Source organism: Ammospiza nelsoni, chromosome 3 (genome assembly GCF_027579445.1).
Source record: "Ammospiza nelsoni isolate bAmmNel1 chromosome 3, bAmmNel1.pri, whole genome shotgun sequence".
Lineage (NCBI taxonomy): Eukaryota > Metazoa > Chordata > Aves > Passeriformes > Passerellidae > Ammospiza > Ammospiza nelsoni.
In genome coordinates, this window is record NC_080635.1 from 28,700,823 (window position 1) to 28,720,945 (window position 20,123).

Consider the following 20,123-nt stretch of genomic DNA (forward strand, 5'->3'; position numbering starts at 1 on the left):
AAGGACAGATGCACAATTAAGAAGCAAAGATGCAGGAACAGATGTTCTTGCTTTGTGCAATTGAGTAATATTCATGAAACAGAGAATTGGACCCCAGAATGAAAAATCTTTTAACACTTTGTCCTGGTTTCAGCTGGGATAGAGTTAATGTTTTGCATAATAGCTGGTTCCGTGCTGTGTTTAGTATTTCATATGAGAATAATGTTGATAATAAATCAATATTTTAGTTGTTGCTAAGTAGTGCTTACTCTAAAACAAGGACTTTCCACTTCCCTGTCCTCTGCCAGCACAAGAAGCTGGGAGTGAGCTTGGCCAGGATAGCTGACCTGAGCTGGCCACAGGGATATTCCATGCCGTAGAAAATCATGCTTACTATATAGAGTGGGGGAAGAAGTCCAGGAGGGGCTGATTGCTGTTCAAGGACAGGCTGGGCATCAGTCAGTAGGCAATGAGCAATTGTAGTGTGCAGCACTAGTTTTTCTTGAGTTTTATTCCTCTCTCTTTTTTGTTATTTCCCATTTAATTTCTATTATTATTATAATTATTATTATTATTACATTTTACTTTATTTCAGTTATTAAAACTGTTCTTATCTCAGTCCATGGGTTTTACCTTCTCCCAGTTCTCCTCCTCATCCCCATGGGGGGGACTGAGTGAACAGATGTGTGGTACTCAGTTGCATGGTGGCACAAAACCACAGCATTACTTCGAACTTCATCCTCCACTGACTGGTCCACAGAAGATAACTCTAAAATACATTACTGATCGATGTTATTTGACACAAAAATCCCTGGGCAACCAAGAAGCTTCATTCATATCCAAGAGGCTTTTTGTTTTGCCACTCTCTGAGTCACAGCAGAGAGCAGCCTCATCAGAGAAAGATGTTTGTTCCACTTGTGTTACAGAGGGGTTGTTTTCACATTGTTTTCTGTGCGAGCCGTACGTTGGTGCTTCTTGGTTCCTGTTCGTGACACAGCCCAGCCCAGTAAAGAACCCACCAGGACCCCAGCTACTGCAGTCACAATGACAGCCCAGTAGGGGACTGAAGATTCTGTGTTCTCCAAGTTGACATCTGAATTTCCAAATCCACTGTTTCTTCGCGTGAAAAGAAAAGGTTTCTCCTACAAAGGGAGAGCAAAGGCTTCATTGACCACAGATCACTCAACAGGCAGCATTCCAAAAATATGCCACTGTCCCTTCTCAGAGAAGAATGGTGGATCTTTAGACAATCAGCTGGTTTTGCCTTCTCTCTATCTTAGCCCAAACACTCTCCTGCTCTATTGTCTGAAAATTTCAAGAACACAAAAAAGAAGCCACCTCAGAATCACGAGTGGTGGCATCACTTCCTAATTTGCTTGCTGCAAACAAGCAAATGGAAATACAACAGACTCATTAGAACTAGCTTTAATGAAAGGCTTTCCATTGCAGTGAGGATAAAGCTTTTTGTCTTAAATCTTAAGTAGATTTCCCTGTCTGTAACAAAACAGGAAAATATATTTTAGTTATTTGAAACCTTCACAAAGGTACTCTTTTAAAGAGCTCTAGCAGTGTGAAGAAAGGAGGAAAAAATAGAGGTAATTAATGGAGAGAGCACCTTGACCTTTACTTACAGGGTTTGGACACTTGAGTTTTGATCTGTCATGGGTAAAGTTGTTGTAAGTCTGCTTTTCACCAACTGGCTCCAGCTGAAGAAGAGAAAAGCAATGTTAAACTTAATGATGAATCTTTTCCTTCTCAGACTCTCTTGATTCAGACAGTTATAACTTCTTACCCAATTTTTGTTGCTTGCAGGAACAAAGAAGTGTGGTAGAAGGAGCAGAGGAAAGTTTGCAAACATTTTAACAGTTGTGAACAGAAGACGTTGAGAATCTGATGTACTGGCTGCAGAATAACTCCCTCAGAAGCAAGGAATAGGAAAACTTTTCTTCCTTTTGCATTGCTCTGAATACAATACATTTTAATATTCAGCTAAAGCAAAGTGGTTCACTATTACACCCAGTTCTGCCATGTACTTGTCTCAAACGGCAATGGAAAGGAAAAAACCCACATGACAGATGTTAGACATATTACTTAAAGTGCACATTACTTACACAAAGGTGCCTAGGTGTCATGGTGATGGGAGTTACTTCAGAAATTACAGAGTTACAGAGAGAGGATGGGACAATTTAACCTTTTCAGTCTGCACTCAGACAAGAAATTCCCTGGGAATTTTAGCTGAGGCTGGCTTCACAATCTTGCAAGAAGTGAGTTACAGAGAGATTTTTATATTATCAGTTGGCATCTAAGTTGCAATAGCTGACCATAAGGCTCACCCTGAGCCCATTTCCAACCCAACATAAAATGCGCCCAGGCTCATAGCAGGCAGTTGTGCTTGGCTAGCAGTGCACATACCACTGGTTGCCATAGTTAAGCTAACAAGTAGAGGCTTGCTCAGTCGTGTTAACTGAAGTGTTTACAACTGTTGTATGGACATGCCTGAAGTAATGACTACAAGATTGGTCCACAGAGAACTGCAAAGTTGTCATCCAGCACTTCTGGGAATACATCACAGAGGACGGCTGTTGCTTCTGCTATTGTCCATACAGGCATTTACTGTCCTCAAGGGATTAAAGTGTCAGCTGCATACTGAAGAGAAACAATAGAGCAACAAGACCCACACGACATGGAAAAAAAAAATTATCGAGAAGATTCTCATATGGAAACACTGAGAATACTTTCTCTCTCTTGTTCATTTTTAATAAAAAAAATTAAAAAACAGAAAGAAGCTTGCAAAGACTGAAAAATAAAACTATACGAGCCACAGAAAATATAACCAGGGAAGAGAAGATTACAAGCAGAACAGTATGCCAAGTTTTGCTGATTGTTGTAGGGTCCTGATGGACTCTTTTATGACTCCTAATCACTTGGCCCACCCACCAGCTAATGCAGTGAAGACTGAATTTGGTAGGTTTTTTTGTACTTAAAGGGAACAGCTCTGTTATTTGTACGATGTGTGGCTCATATCTTGCAGCATTCTGCCTGAGGTGCAACTGGTTATTTGTAGATAATTGTAATTCTTCCCATGCCAGGGCACTTGGTAAGGATTCTGGCACAGAGCCTAGACAAAAGATGATAAAATGCAAAATTCTGTAACCACCCATGCTTACTTATCTCTATGCAATCTGTTCTTCAGGAGCATTAGCTTCTGGGCTTAGAAGATGACACTATCCTCAAGTCCATGAGCATACAGGACAAGTTCTGGAAGAAACCCACAGCTCCTCTAGAACATGTGGCAAGCATGGAGGCAGAACACAAACCAAACCCTCTGCCCACGTCTCTCTTCACCTCGGCCAAACACCTGAGAAGGTGGGTTTGGGACCAGGGGAAACCCCTTAAGACTACAGACTCCTCTGAGCTGAGAGAGCAGGAGCACATTTTGTTTTGCACAAAGCCAAAACAGCAAAGAACATTATGGCAAGGGAGAGACTGTAAGCCATCCCAGCCCCTGCATACCCCCACAGTGGCCAGGCACAGTCTGGCCCTTTATGTGCACTGACAAGAATCCGTGTCATTTGGCCCTACGCCTGCAGCCTGCCGAGCTTTTCAGGGAACAGGGAAACAATACAGCCTTACAGTAAGCCTGCACAGCCTTGCCGTACAAGGACTGCAAGGGAAAAGCAGGGATGTGTTACAAGAACTAGATTTAAATAGTAAACAGTAATGTCTGCAGTTGGCATAGGCCAACAGATCTCTAAGGGAGGGAATAGTTGTGCTTTGCATCAGTAAGAACCTGATCCCTGCCACTCAGTAGAAAGCTTTGTGTCAATATCCATTTATGCGTAGGAAATGAATGACAGTCTGGACAGGAAAAAAACCTCTGGTGGCATAGGAAAAAAGACTGATGGTGATTCAGGAATGAGTAATGGCCAATAGGAATACCACATGGCAACAGAAACCCAATTTAAGACTGCCATATGCCCAGGTACGGTCCCCTTTTTTTTTCTTGAACCCCTCAGCCATGCTCAATTTGAATTTTTCTACATTTGCCTGGGGTTTCTGGCCCACCATTAGCCCTGTTTGAGCTATGAAGCAGAGTGAAGCCTACCAGCCTGCTGTCATCTGGAGTCCCAGACAGGGAAACCTGATGGAAAACAGGCAGATTTGCTGTGTGTGCACAAATCAATTACACCAAGCATGTGCTTGCATTGTACATTCTATAATCCTGGACCTACAGCTCATATGCTATGCTGGGCAGCTGCACAGATTCCTGCCCTGCATTTTCCAGTCCTTATTTTCAAGCTCATTCTGGGGTATCCTCTAAGTTTCTTACCTTGCTCAAACTTATACTTGGACCGAAAAGAAATTCCCCTCCATTTATGTTTCTTACTTGTGCAAACCAGGATGCAGGATTCCTGCCAGCACAATGTATTTGGCTACTGGTGTTTAAAAAACAAGGGGAGGAAATGTTGCTGTGGCATAAAAATGCCATGATCTTCCTTCCAATGTGGGGAAATGTTTCTGAAAGCAACTTTGCCCTTGGAATTATCAAGTCTGGCATGCACCTCTAACACCTTCTTCCAACACTATTCAAAAGCTATTAATTTCCCCCAAAATGACAGATGGAATGTGACTACAAGCATCTCAAGTTTGATTTCAGCCACCCATTAGTTTCAGTGGCTCTACTAAAACTGCCTCAGATACAAGAGTGGGTGGTACAACATGTCCACACTATTAACGGCAGCAAAAATTCACTCACATATAGGTTTCCCTAATAAATATAACAGAATTCAGGGAAGAAGGGCAAGATAATTGAACAGACATTTTCAGAAAACCTACAGAACTGAATGTTTAACTAGGCTGACTTTTTGTTTTAATGCAAGTTATTTACCAAATCAGAAAGGAATTTTTTGTTATACTAAGACTATTGAGAATTCCCATTTTGAATGAGCAAAGACTTACACTGTTTCATGCAATATTATCACTTGAGATTACATTGCTAATCAATGCAGAGTGAGAAGAACCTAGAGTTGAGCAACCCCCTCTTGTTAGGATATCAATTTTATGTCTTGCTTACTCTTTTGTTTCGGACACCTTTCTCATGATCTTTTTAGATACTGCTACCACAAACACATAGGGATCTAAATTGCAGCCTCTTACCATATTGTTCCAGAGAGCCATGGCCATCTCAGCATAGCCTCTTACACTGAAATGAGAGCAGTCTGCAGCAAAGAAACTCATATCTGGCTTGCTAGTCTGCAATAAAAGCAAAAATTATTTCTCAGCAAATTTCAATCTTTGAGATCTGACATATAATATCTAATAGTGTATTGTACTTGATATACCCACTTCACACTTTTGATACCTTCCTAAAGGCAATATGGTCACATTTTCACACTGGGAATAAACTTAGGTGCTCCAAACTACGAGCTGATTACTGCACCTTGAGACCTTCTGTGTAATGCAGCCTGCTCAACTTCACACAAAAATTTTCATAACAAAACTAAACTTATCATTAAGCCAACAGTCACAGCTGCTACACAGACCCTGCCATTGACCCACATTCCATTTTGTACAGAACTGATAGAAAAGTGCTTATTATTGCTTTTTAAACTTCTGTGACTCAGACTTACAACATTTCAAGTATCGAAATTTCTTTTGAATTTCAGACAACAATAAAAACAGTGGGCTTATCCAACTGTGGTAAATGTCTCTTTAATGTAGGGGGAATTTGCCTCATCACTATCTGTATGGTGACCATTGGTTGACCTTTTCAGTTGACCGAAAAAAAAAGGGGGGCATGGTATGAAAAAAGTATCAATACTATGCAAAACTGGGTTGTTTTGATGAGGATTCATGCTGGATATTTGTATCCTTAACCACACAGCATACATAATGCTAAGGCTGGAGAAAAGAAGGAGAATCAGTGTTTGGTTCAAAGGCTGCTTCCTGTTTCCATGCTTGGATGAGTCAGAGACTCAAGTGCTGGTCTCCATTTGAAGAAAACCTGAACACATTCCATAACCTAAATCGGGAAACTGTGGTGAATGCTAACCAACCTCCTCAACAAGGGAAGCAACATGCAGTTCAGAAGAAGTCAGAGGGTGCCTTGTTTATGGGTGCATGCTATGAATGTTTCCCAAAACCATTTTGATTCACAGGCAGGACTGTGAATCTTCTTGCGAGACTTCCCGTCTTCTCCTCCCTCACTCTTACCACAGATTCCATGCTGTGCCACTAGACTGTGCAGAGAGGAAAAAACAGAGTCTTGTGGCATGAATCTTACTGGCTTAAGAGAAATTAAAAACAGGACTCACACTATCCAGGGGCAGCAAGGTGTTCCGGAAGAACGGCTGGATGACAACAGCGAAGTCTTGCCGCTGTTCGTACCGACCGCTGTTGATCAGCTGCAGGGCTTCAGCCTGCGTGTGGTGTAATCAGCGAAAACACAGGAGTTACTTGCAAGGATCATCCTACATTTGTCAGCTAGCAGCAACATGCAGATTAAACATCTTTCAGTGTAGGAAGCTGTAAATCGTTAGTGTAAATCCAGCTAAATGTTATAAAGCAGTCAAGAAAAGGGCTAAGAAAATAATTTGGTTCATGAGATTTTCAAGAGGAAAATGCACAGAAGCTGGATTAATTCAAACAAAAAAAAAAAGTAAAAAATACGAAGTTACTAATTAAAAAAAAAAATAGTTCAAACCTTACTTATAGAAACCAAAACTGCACAATCGCAATGAGATTAAAATTTGCAGAAAAGTATAAAAATAAGGAACAAGGTCAACATTTTTAGACGTGACAAATGAGTTCAGAATGCCAACATGAGGCTGAAGTGCACTTGGTTTTTCAGGAAGGTGTGCTTGAATGCAAATACTGCTTAAACACTGAAAAATTACCTGCCACTTTCAAAAATTATGGTCACAGCCATTTATACAAATAAAAAACCCATCTTATTGTAACTTGCCATCTTATGGATATAAATGCTAATGATCCTGGTCATATCTCAAAACATTCCTAATCCCTCTCCCTTTGTTAAGGAAAATGACCCCTCTAGTAGGCTTATACAAGCATTACCCAGGGTGAATTTTTTGAGCTTTGTCAGATTCATTGCCAGAGCCAGAGTGGAGAACATTATGTGATCTGATACAGTGATGCCTGTATTCATAAGAACATCGATGGAAAAAGCTTCTGCTCCAATAGCTATTTATAGCCTCTGGTAATTTTGAGTGAATCTTACGCCTGAGGCTATGAAAAGTTACTTTCAGATAGCAAGCTGGCCCATGGTTGATTTAGTTAATTTCTTCTGCTAAGAGTAACCACAAAACAGCTGATGCAAGGTCATTTGTCACTCTTGCAGTGAAAGGTTAATTCACGTGAGCTACTCATTGGACTCATAAACACATATCAACAAAGCAGCCATCATTACTAAATCCTTTTTGGCTGTTGAAACAGCAGCTGGAAACAGAACTGGTCTCCATCTGCATGCAGCTCAGAACCAAGGTCATCAGAAGGCAATGTGGAAAGTCTTGCACTGCTACTAACTGGTTAGCTGGGTATGGTTTTGATTAGGCTGTAGCCAAGTTGTTTTCCAGTTGTCCCTCTCTGTACTGCTGAGAATATGCACGACAGGAAGGGCAGTGAGGGAAGCAATGTAACGAGACACAAGTGAAGATGACCATTTACAGAATCAATGCATTACCTGAAAATCTCTGTTAACTCTCTTAATTTCTTGAAATTCAGAAGAATTTTCCTCTGGGTTTAAGAAACATGGGCAAACTTTCCTTCAACAAAAGAAATACTAGAATTAAAAGCCATTCTAGAATAGTTTATTCACAGTTCTTTGGCACTGTGTGTCTGCTTCAAGAAGCTCAGGATAGGTGCTCAAAGCTCACATGCAGAAGGGAGAGCCACCTTGGTGGCTTAGAAATGGACAGATATTTCACAAAAGAAAAAAATTTTACTGAATTACTTTTCAAAATGAACACCTACCACAGGCAGAAAGAGCTGCAGGATCTGTAACTCTTGAGTCAAACATGAAAAAAGTGTTTAGTGTGCCACACATCAGCAGGAAATCGCGTGTTAAAATAACAAGAAAACCCACCCTATGAATGGGCTTACAGCAGAGTTTCAGACATCTGGGAGTGTAAAGTTAGAAAAGACAAATTTTTATTTAGTCTGAGCCCTTGCACCGCTCTGTCTTATTATGTTACCTTCATAACAAGAGGTAATAACTTGTGCTTCACTGAAATTCATCATCTAAGAATGTGCTTGGAATAAATATGAAGACATTGAGCAAGACCATCAATTCATTATTTTCCCTTCCAGTGTGTTCCTGTAGTTAATCACTTGTATTTTTAAAAATCTGTGCCTAACTTAATTGGAATTCATTTGGCATCACCTTGCAACTACTGGTCTTTGTTGTACCTTTCTCTGCAAGACTAAAGAGCCTTTTCACATCCATTCTGATGCCTTTAAAGACACTGCTGCTTTCTAAAACAAGTCTCTCAACCTTTTTTGAGTTAAGATTTTGGTCCCCTTCATTAGGTGTGAGAAGCAGTTCCTGGCTGTGCTCTGCTGTATGCATCCCAGCCTGCACCAGAGGTAATGCAGCACTGGATGCAAAGACAGGAATCAGGGATGTCAGCCTGTGCTGCTGACCAGCAGACAGCTGGGTAAAAAAAGCCTTCAAAGTTCAGCAATCATATGTTGACTTGTGTTATGCCATGCTGCTTTACAGCTGAGAAGTGAGAACTCTGCTATCTACAGGTGCAGGTTTTTAGTTGAAGTATTGCAAGAAGTAATAGAAAGTTGAGAGGTGCATCAGGTAAAGGAAGCAATGCACGTAGCTTGGAAAGCTCAGTGGGGATGTCCTGCTGTAGAAATTGAGACCGAGCCAAAAAAATATCACTTTATAGGCAAAGAGCTGTTTTGCTCACTTACTTTGCTGCCAAGGCACACTCTGAAGAGCTTGCTGCGATTTGACGCAGTCCAGAGAACTCCAGCATCTCCACCATGTTGATAAAGACTCTTGGGAGCTGTGAGGATTATAATAACCAGACATACAGACATGTTACAAATAACAGAACATGATACCACTACAAAGAGCAAGGAGTGCCATCCGTGGGTCAGGGAGTCAGTGCAAACTGCACTGCCTGAAGCCAATGGCATGTGCAAGGATGATGGATAAAAGGAGGGGGAGGGAGGGAGGGAGACATACACTGGATGTCAGCCAAAAGAATTCCAGCAGCTAGTACAAACTAGCTGAAATGCTGCTTCACTCCCTGGGACATTTCCATTGGCTCTAGGGTAAATGAAACTGTTCATGGCTGGTTTAGCCAAAAAAAGTGGCTGTAGGGTCATGGTATGCTTGGCCCACAGCATAAATATTGTCAAACACACAGTTTTTCTGAAACTGCAGCTCTCTTTCTCAGGGCATTAGCTAGTACAGTCATTGAAATGCAGCACTGGAGAACAGTCTGACTCCAGCTATTTGAAAGATGACCTTGTATGAAACATAATCACTGACAGTCCATCAGAGGTGAGAAAAACATCAGTATACTTGCCAGGAACATAGCTTGCTAGGGTATCTTAAAAGCTTACCTCCTCATAGAAAATATCCAGGGTGTCCTGAAGGTGCTTTACATACTTTTGCACTGAATAGGTTTCCTATTAAAAATTTAAAAAAAAAAAAAAATTAGAAATTGAGTCATTCTTTTTCAGGAACCAACAAGGTGATCTCTGAGAATCTATACCAACTTGGTGCTCCTTTTTTCTTTTGTTGGCAGATAAATTTCCAGATCAAGAAGTTTACTGGAACATGTACAGAGGTTATATAGTGCTCATGTTTTTATACCATTAATATATTCCTCTGATCTCTGTAGAAAATCCTGAGGTATCTTGGCAGAGCCTTTCCTTGATAATGACTATATTGACCACATTTTTGGATTTTGGGTTGTTTTTTATGGGACCCATAGCAGACTGATTTGCCTTATGAACAGAAGATTTTTTTTCAAACTGCCTATCTGGAGAAACTGATATGAAGGCAGTCAGACCTCACAAAGCCCATAAGCAAAACAACTTTGTGACTGTAGCTATAGAGGGGTAGCTGTGGGGAAAAAGGCTCTAGGCAGCAGCCTGTAAAGGAAAGAGCAAAACAGAGAACAGTGCCTGGTCATTTCAACAAGCTGGGGTACAGACCCCCAGTCTGTGCCACACAAACAGTTTCAGAGGGAATGACCACTGGCAGCTAAAGAAAAGACATGTTTTTCACTATAAAATGATGTTATTATTTTGGGTGTCATTTTGAAGCAAGAATTGGGCATCCCCAGTAATTATTGTGTGGGTATGTTTTCCAGAAGACTTCACTTGTGTCCCCTCGCATGCCTGAGACACCACACTGATTACTTTGTCTAGTTAAGCAGGGAGAACTCTTCAGCCTAATCTTTGTGTTTTGTTCAATATGAGCAGGTTCCTAGTACTCAAATAATGCATTTCTCCAGAGCCGCAGTGCTCCTGCATTAAAAGCTGTGCACTTGTTTCTGATACAATGAAGATGAAAGGGGCAGGACTTCTTAGTGCTTCTTAAACAAAGAGGAACTTGGGCTCCCTGAGAGAGAAAGGCTATGTTTCCAGGGTTGGTCACCTGCCAAATGCCTGGATGAGCATGCCTAATTCAGAGATACAAACCTTGTCCAAGCAGTACTGGCATAGGTCAGTGCCTCCAACAAGGATGGTAATCAGTTTCCAGTCTTCCTTGAAGTTAATTTTCTAGTGGCACATAAAATAAACAGATTGCAGCATTTGTTGCTTAGGCATGCAGAGGTAACATTCACAAATGGGGCTAAATGGGCACGGACAGTAGGGCAGAACAAAGGAGGTATGCTGAGTTAAGCTGGCAAAAGAAAAGCATCTCTCCAGGGGGAAAATCTCAACTGTTTGCTAGTCTACTGCAATTCACCTTGGCTTCTGTAAGGAAATTCCCTTCAGCAGACAAGCTCTGTCAGGGCAACCAAGCACAGCAATGTGTCTGTGGCAGCAAGCATCCCTAAATGAATGTCAGCTCCAGAACAGGGGTGGACAGCAGAGATTTGCCAGCCATGGCTGCACATTGCAGGCAGCGTGGGGATAAAGCCATGTGGGAATGGAGGCTGGAATGACTCATGTGGCTGTGGAACTGGAGCTGCTGGGGATCCCTGCCAGCTGGGCAAGAATTACCCCAGGCCAGGAGGGGCAAGGGGTGCCCCAGGGAACAGACAGCTGGATTAAAATAGAAGAGTCCAGGAGGCTGGTGACTTCACTGAGCTCATATAAGGGCAGCTGCAGCATCCACGTCACCACAAGCTAACAATAGGCGCTGCTGAGAGCTGGATCTCATCAAAACATTTTGTAACATTCAGTACAAAGAAAGGAATCAAAGGCAACTATTTTTAGTGTAGTGCATTTACATAACAAACATCTGCGAAAGGATCCCACAAATAGAGGGAGGGCCTGGGAATCACCCAGGTCTGAATTCTCCTCTTTAACCAGCAATTTGCTCAGAAAGACTTTCATGAAGAGGCAATGTTATGGCAGGGATACACCCCTCTCCCTTTTAAAAAAAAAAATGCATAAAAAGCTGTGAACAAAACAAAGCAGACAGCCTCTCCTCTTCTATTCTATTGAAAAGCCAAGCCAGCTCTCTTCACTTTGCCAAACAATTGGCAATGCAGAGTAACTGACAGTGGGGTGAGCATGCAGCATCCATCAAGAGTTCTGGCATGGAGAGCCACATGCTTTGACAAATCCTGCTTATTCAGTGCCTTCCTTTTCCATTCAGTCTGAGCCAAGGAGCACCCGACACTCCCGTTCCCTTAGAGGGAATGCTCTCCCTGCACCAACAGCTCACACCCAGACAGTCATCCACTCAAATTCAGCCAGCCCTCAGAGCAGGGCAGCCTTGGGTTTCTCAGATTTCTTCCCCTTCCTGCTTTTGATGCCCTTTGTTGCCCTCAGTGTAGCTGGCACAGCAGACTGGTCCACAATGCTAGATCCCCTACTAATTCTCTAAAAGATTGCGGTATGTCACAGACATCTTTTATGGAAAATCCTTTCCTTAGGATTTTTCCTCCTGAGAAGCTGAGAGACCTCAGGAACAAAATGTAAACATTGATATCTGCTGCTGTGGAATGCAACAGGTGGATCTTTGATTGGCCCATGTTGGTTGTTTCTAATTAATGGCCAATCACAGTCCAGCTAGCTCAGACAGTGAGTCCAAGACAGCTGCCTTTGTTATCATTCTTTCTTATTCTATTCTTAGCTAGCCTTCTGTTGAAAACCTTTCTTCTATTCTTTTAGTATAGTTTTAATGTAATATGTATCATAAAATAATAAATCAAGCCTTCTGAAACATGGAGTCAAATCCTCATCTCTTCCCTCAACCTAAGACCCCTGTGAACACCGTCACAGTGGTGTGACAGAGACTCATCCATTCCTGAGGTTTCTGGTCACCAATTAATTACTTGCCTGCTCAAAACCAGACTTTGAGAGGGCTTTTTCTCTGCAAAGACTTCATAGTCCTTCTTCCCAGTGTTGTGAATATTGTGACTCACATTGGTCTGCAGACCTACCTGCTTCAGCAATTTTACACTCAGCCTTTATGACCTTCACTTTGAAGGCTGCTGCTCAACAAAGCAATCCTGTGATCTTACCAGAGCCTTCAGATTTCTTCTCTTCCTCACTACCATCCTTACATCTCCAGGCTGCACTGCAGCCTACATTAGGGGTAATTCATCTGGCACATTCATCTTGGAAAGCACAGCAAGGACTTTTCTTTCATCAGTAAAGCACTCTTCATGACTGAAGCATCCCACTAATTACAGACATCTCCCAGAGACCCTGGCAGCATGGAGGTGTGGCCCAAATCCCACTCACCGAGCTGCTTCTCATCAGCTCCACCAATGCACGTGCCTGGGCTGGCATATCACTAGGAGAGAGAACAGAAGATTTCAGATGTGTGCTCCAAAAGCACGTCACCTTCTCATTGCAGGGGATCTCAGGATCAGCAGAAATCAGAATAAGGAAAGTGATCCCTCAAAAAGCTGAGCAAACACTGAAGGACCAAGTTGCACAAGTGAATAATCTGATCTGAAAAGGCTTCAGTTGGGATGGCTGCCAAGTGGCAGGCAATTGGTATGAGTTCTTCCCATCTCAGACTTGGCCTTGGTACATTTTGTTTGGGAAAAAACTCTAATGCCCGGATGCACAGAGACATTGAGTTACATAACTTGCTTCAAAAATCTAGTGGGGGAGTTTGGTGCTGACACAAAAGCTGGGCACCTAACCAGCCTTCCTGATCCAGCTTGTCTTATGGCTGGAAGAGAGTGCTTGTATTGTGGGACTGCCAGCCTTGAGAGTCCCAGTCCAGCTCTGGACAGGATGCAACATCCACGGGCCAAAGCACAAACCATGCTGAGACACCAGCTGGAAATGAGCTCCTGATATAGTAGAAGACAACTGTGCTTGAGCTAATAAGCCCTGCCTCTCTCCAGCAACTACACAAATGCAGTTACATTATTTGGATTCCTAGAACCATATTGATCACGCTGAGTCAGCTTTGCTCAGGGAACCTATGAAATATTTAGCAGCTATACAGGCTTTGATAGTTATCCTAAATCTCTTTTCCAGCAGATTTAATGGTTGTTAAAGGTGTCACAAAAAGCTTTGGAAACAATTTTGTGAGTATTCATGGAGCAGGCACAGTGTAACCCATAAAAATCCTTACATGTTTTGGTTGTTAACAGACTAGAAGATTTTTTTCTTCAGGAACAGAAAAGAGTTATTTCCCAGCTGCCTTTTTTTTTTCCCTTTGCACTGCAAACAGGGATAATATTTTTAATGCTATTAAGGTAGAAGGGGGCTTCTATTTGTTAGTTTCAGACACATTCTCTAGAATTCAAGGATTAAAAGAGATGCTCATGAATTTTTTCCTCATTGAAGATATTGCCTGACAGTGAATTAGGAAGCTGTACACTGAACACTGGGCAGAAAAAGGTACTGCTTCAATTAGAAGCATAACTAAGGAATTGGCTCAAAAATTATGGGCAGAAATAAAATAAAGAAAGGAAGCTTGAGTCAAATTTAGAAAAAGATAACAAATAAATCCCCCAAATACCAAGTTGAATTAAAAAACCAAGACCCCGAAACTCACAATTGAAAACATCAGATCACAGAAACATGCTGAGTACCAGCAGGTCACCAGCATTACCTCAACCCTGTCATGCATCTCAAAGGTAACCTGCCAGCCCATCACTTCTCACTCCTTTGGGATTGTCCTTACCGTGCTGCAGCATTTCTCTCTGCAACGTTGAATCCAGCTGTTTCCTTAGAGCTGCCAGTGGAGAAGCCAAAGATGTTTGGATTGAATTTCTTCAAGATGTCTTAAAAGGAAAAACCACAGTGTTTAACCATTCACAATACAGCCAGCAGTGTTGCCTCCCTGCAGAAGCAGGAGCCAACTGAGTGGTGAGAATACAGAGCTGTGTTTTCCCCTCATTCACTGTGACTTACAGGAACTAGAGACACACCTGCTTTGGAGACTCTAGTTACTGTCCAAATTTCATCACTGCCATTATTTCTCTCCATGGGCCTGAGGAACCAGGGCCTGGTGGCCCAGGAGATGCATTTGCCCAGGTGGATCTTGGGCAAATCTCCAGTCTTGAATTTATCAGACTATTCGTGGTTACTTTCTTTCTCGTACCAGAAGCAGATGCCCTGAATATGGCCCTGTACCTCTCCCTCCCCCAGCTAGATAATAATATTTGTGGCAGAGAAGTGAATTTTTTTCATTTTCTAGATTTCACTGAAACTTTCAGTGGGAAAGCATGATGTCTGAAAACTGTGGTTGTTACTGTGTCCATAGTACTGCTGTCTGAAACCTCTTTACAGAATCTCATTTATAATGCATAAATGAATTGTGCCTTCTATTTTTCTTCAAACACAGTGAAATGCCTGGTACAAGGCAAAGGCAAAACACATCAGATTTTTTACTGACAATGTCAGGTATTGTCAAAGTGTTCCACAGCACGGATCACGTACAAATAGAGCAGCCATTGTAAACCAAGTGCCTTCCAATTTATTGTCACATTGATCACTTAATGGTTTCTATGGCAACTACAGGCCCAATTACACAGAACACTAGGGCAAAAATTTATAGTACTTCTAGATTTTTTTTTTGCCACTGCTATGTAGCAACTTGAAATCATCTGGAAGAACCACAACTTTGTCAACAATCCTGGCTAGATGGACTAGTAATTGTTTCATAACCCCTCATATGTCCACAGACCTTACAGTCAGTCACTGGAAAGCACAAAACAAAACATGAGAGGAACAGGTCTGCCATGAACTTTGGTCACCTTCAGCACACTTACTCCTAATTTTTTGCCCAAAAGGATGATACAATCACATGCAGATCCTGTGATGTGGAGGGGCTGAAGCAACTGTACAGGTAATCAGGTCAGTCTGGATCTCAGCTCTCACTCCCATGAACTGCTTATACCCACACCAGATGGACATCCCTACCATTTTCAAGGAATTACCATTTCCAGATGTTTCCTAGCATCTACTTAAACCACTTTCAGTGTAATACCCAACTTTTGCTTTTCTAGGATACTCACTGGGTAAAGTAGCCTGGATCTCCAGAGTGTCATCACCCCCAATACTACAAAGGGAAAGAACAAAATCACCCACTAGGGTTAATCCTGCAGCCATCTGTCTTATTGTCACCACATGTGGTTGTAGCAGCCCAAGAAAGAAAAAACAACCTCCCCCCTCCCTTCCCAAAAATACTTGCTTCAAACAGGAATAAGGAGATAAACCACAGGAATTCAGGGAAAGTAGTGAAGGGATAACTCACATTAAATAAAGCAAGGCAGTGCTAAGATAGAAGCTATGCCTTCAGGCTGGGAACAGACCATATTGGGAGAACTGATTTTTCATCTGGACATGCTGGGATACCTACCACAGAAAGGCATATTTCCTCACTAAAGCTGCTCCACGTTACCTCACTGAAACTACATTTGCACACAGTTAAGCATAGGAGAGACTGCATTAAATATTCATTAACTACCTATTTGCAAAGCTGCAATGCTGATTACATAGAGCCTCTGCCTCACCATTCAAAACTTGTCTGTGTGCAGAGCCAACACACTCTTACACCATTTGTAAGCCCCTCCTGAAAGTATCCATGCCTGCAGACACATGCAAGGGGATGAAGAAAGAGCAAAGAGGACAATGTATACATGCACACACTTATCAACCATATGTGTGTCCATAGGGAGCAGGCAGTTTCCTTCCACTCTAGCATGGATATTGAGCTCCACATCCTCTGACATGCATTGTTTGCCCACTTTGCAATAGCAAAGGTGTTTGGAACATCTTCACTGAGTATGTATGCACTGCTCTTGCCATGTTCATGCCAACTCACACTCACTCAGACCTTCCAGCATTACATACTGCAGTAGAAAAATCACAGCAACATTTTAAAAAAGCTCCAGACAGACTGACAAAAGGCTAAAAGGTACTGTGTCACAGGACCACGCTTGTAGCAATCAGGCTGGGTTAACACATACACACACAAAAAAAAAAAAAAAAAAAAAAAAGGAAAAGAAAAGAAAAGAAAAATAGAAGCAAGAAAAAGCCCACAAAAACAAATACAACCCACCCACCGTCCCAGGAATCCCTCCTATCTATTCTCTTCCAGCCCTGACTCTTCCAATCCTTACCAAGCAATACTTGCTGTCAGCATCCTTCCCCTGAATTTACATATACAAAGATGTAATTACACAGCCAGGTGACCCACAGTTTTAACTGCGTGGACAAAAACAGATTTTAAAAAAAGAGCATTTTCACTCACCTCCAGGAGAGTCCCCTCCAGTCTGTTTGTAGGTCTGGTACTTTGGCTCCTACTGCAGTCTGGGAAAGATGGAAATAACAATTGATAAAATACTAAAAGAAAAAAAGCCCTATGAGTTTAGGTAAGATAGACATCATGTTTTGAAAGTGCTGAAACATTCTTTTAGCATTACTCTGCATTCAGCCAAGCTTTTGCAACATCCCAGCTTTAGCATAAGTGGTCTGTGTCCTTATTCACCACCACACTCTGGCCTGTGGGCAGCCCTGCATCTCCCATACTCCAGTTTTCTGTACTTCCCCTCATATCTAGATAACAGATCATGGAGCACCAGAGATGTAGTCCAGCCAGAGGATGTCAGATTGTAAAGTCAAGGACATAAGGCTTTAAAGCTGCTAATCACACTGTTTTAGCAACCCAATGGGACCATGACTAACATCAACGGCTTTGTATTTGTTTGGATTTTTTTCTGATGGAAAATGTTTCATCCTGGCATTTCCTGAAGAAAGATGACTTTGAGAGACTTACTAATCCAGGAAAAAAGCCCCAAACACTGATGAAAAATCCCCATCCAGTTTTAGCTGTACATAAATCAGAGAAGCTGCTTTTTAATCTGCCAAGAAAACAAATCTTTGGTGTACAATCTATTTTTCCTCTCCTGGATCCAGTCTGCTACTTAACACACAGACTCGATGAGGTGTAGACAGGATTTTTTTTGCCACTAGAGATAAGCATGTTGGTGTATCTACTCCTTGGTTCTAGAGAAGACAGACAGATGAATTCTAACCAGTAACATTAATAAATTGTTCAATGTTTCATTAATCTCCAACCATATCTAGATTGAGACAGCCTTTCTTCCTGTACTGTGAACTTTCATGTCCTTCAAAATTAAATAAATACATAAGACCTCTGTGCTGAATTTGGGTTGCTCACAGGATGGGGACAGACCTCTAGCAAGGTCAGTACCGTGACACTCATTCAGGGCAGCAAACATGAGAAGGGGCTCTTCTGCAGCTTTAGAGTTTTTTAGTGGTCTCACCAACTTCTGTATTCTTCAAAAAGCCATGGCACCAGTTCAGCCATAAACACTGGCTGCATTCAGGGATCTTGTGAGGAGTACCAGGAGGACAATCCATGCCTTGGGGGACCTTGCTGCTGCAGTCCCCCTGTGCCAAGGATGGTTACCCCGCACAAAGTGCATGAGGCTGCTGTGGGAGGTGTGAGTGTGTGCACACATGTGGGAAACACTCTGCCACTTTTTCTGGCCCCCCCAAATAAATCACTCAATAAAACTCCCAAACACACCTTGCTGTGGCAGTGGCAACTGGTAGGAGCTGCATGAATAACGGCATCATGAGAACCTGCCTTGCTCAGCTCTTGAGACAGACACCTCAAGCATCATAACCTGGCCCCTATGACTAGGGCTTTCAGAGATATTTCATATATTAAAAGAACTAATATTTTAAAAATAAGATATATGTGCTAGTGCACAGGGGAGGAAATAAAACTATTAATTTTAAGAGTCATGGCAATGGACAGGAGGGAGACTTGTAGGGCTTTACTGATTTCTTCTAAGAAAAGCTCAAAGCTTGGCAGCAGAGGGAAAGCCAGGATTACATCAGGTCAAGCAAAATCAGGTTCAGAGCTAATGAGAAGGTGCATGATGCATAATGAAGACACGCACACCTGCTTGCAAGATAAGCCTGATCATTTAAGGGCTTCAGACCCTTCAAGTCCCTCTGAACTCAACAGGAACAGAAGCTGCTAGAATGAGCACTGGTTTAGTTCAGGAGTTAAAATTCATGGAAACTGTTGACGCAAATGTTTGCTTTCATCCCATGCCAGAACAATTCTGCAGGGCTGTGTAATTCTAGAACTTTTTCTCAGAAAACTTCAGTGCAGATCTGCAGTATTCCCTGCTATTCCTCTCTGGGGCCTTTCTGGGGTTTTTTTGTGCCTACTTTTTGTTTTAAACCTCCATTTCTTAGTACTTGAAATACATCAGAGCTGTAACTGGAAGATATCTAGGAAGGCAACCCAAGAAGCAAAATCTGAAAGCAAAACTCTGAAATACAGAAGTATCAGAATTATCTCAAGTGGGAAGCACTTCATTTTGCAGTCAATTATTTCCATGGGAGTTTTCAGCAAAATGTCTTCTTGCTTCAAAAATATCAACTGCTTTCACTTCTTTTTTTTTCATGTCAGATGAGACTAATCCTATAAGACAGACACTTCCCTTTTCAAAAACACTTGGATAAACTGTATGGAATAGAGAATGGGATCCCATTTCAGTTCTGGCCTGAACTATTCATTACTGGATTACACAATTGCCAGTGCCACTCATATCCCTTCAGGCTATTTCTTTGCAAAGGGAACCAGGTAGATGAGTTTTGCTTGGCCAAGCCAAAGCAATTTGCTTTCTATCTGATGATGCCTGATGTGACAAAGTCTGGGTAGAAATTGAGAACTGCTCTTCTCATTGTAAACATGTGAATCCAGCCATACTCACAGTCAGGGAATCTCCAAGTGCTGCTATGGCTTTGATGTCAGCAGGCCGTAGCTCATGGACTAAAAAGCAGTAGGAGAATAAAAGCAGGATTACCAACAACTGACAAAATACTGTCTAATAGAATAAATATGCAAGTCTTAGGTTCCAATCTGATGGCATTTTTGCAGACTTTTAAGGTAGAAAAAGCTTCAGGTTCTGTGTGTCACCTAGGCAAAAATGTGTAACTTCTTGCCTTTGCTTGCAACAGTGCATTACACTAACATGGAAAGAAATGGAACTTCAAACAGCTTAGTAAAAAATGAAAACAGACTAGATATGTTTACAGATGCATGCATTCAACCTCTCTTAATTGACTTACAGGTCTGAGTCATAGATCAATATTTCCTATTAAATATCTCCCAATAAAATCATCAAACTGCACACAGCACTTGCAGTGCGCTGCTTATCAGAGCACATTCCAGCTTGCTAAGTCACTAACCCTCCTGGGTAATTTTAACCTGCCACGTTGCTGTATGATGAATGATGTATAAGATACATGCATACAATAAATGTGATCACATTTATCCACAGAGACATACCTGCTGTCATGCAGAACTCACTGAGAATGGCAAGACTGACTTCTTCCCTTTGCTGCTAAATATATCAGCTTTTATTGTTTACTTTCCATCTAGGATGTGCAATTTCAACATCTTACTGCTTTTAGAAACAAAAGATTAAGTTTTTCCTATGTTTGATTTTAGGTTAGGAGTT

At 41.8% G+C, this 20,123-nt stretch overlaps 1 protein-coding gene across 1 annotated transcript in view; it reads right to left on the reverse strand.

Annotated features, from left to right (window-relative positions):
* Positions 1-486: 486 nt before the first annotated feature.
* PLB1 (phospholipase B1) overlaps positions 487-20,123 on the reverse strand; it is a 77,412-nt gene continuing 57,775 nt past the window's right edge. The window contains exons 47-59 of the mRNA XM_059468422.1: positions 19,374-19,432; positions 16,868-16,926; positions 15,630-15,673; positions 14,294-14,393; positions 12,889-12,940; positions 10,666-10,746; positions 9,580-9,645; positions 8,920-9,014; positions 7,679-7,760; positions 6,294-6,398; positions 5,137-5,232; positions 1,611-1,685; positions 487-1,121 (exon numbers count right to left, since the gene is read on the reverse strand). Coding sequence (XP_059324405.1) covers positions 900-1,121; positions 1,611-1,685; positions 5,137-5,232; positions 6,294-6,398; positions 7,679-7,760; positions 8,920-9,014; positions 9,580-9,645; positions 10,666-10,746; positions 12,889-12,940; positions 14,294-14,393; positions 15,630-15,673; positions 16,868-16,926; positions 19,374-19,432 — 1,136 coding nt within the window. The 3' untranslated portion in view covers positions 487-899. The remainder of the gene's footprint in view (positions 1,122-1,610; positions 1,686-5,136; positions 5,233-6,293; positions 6,399-7,678; positions 7,761-8,919; positions 9,015-9,579; positions 9,646-10,665; positions 10,747-12,888; positions 12,941-14,293; positions 14,394-15,629; positions 15,674-16,867; positions 16,927-19,373; positions 19,433-20,123) is intronic.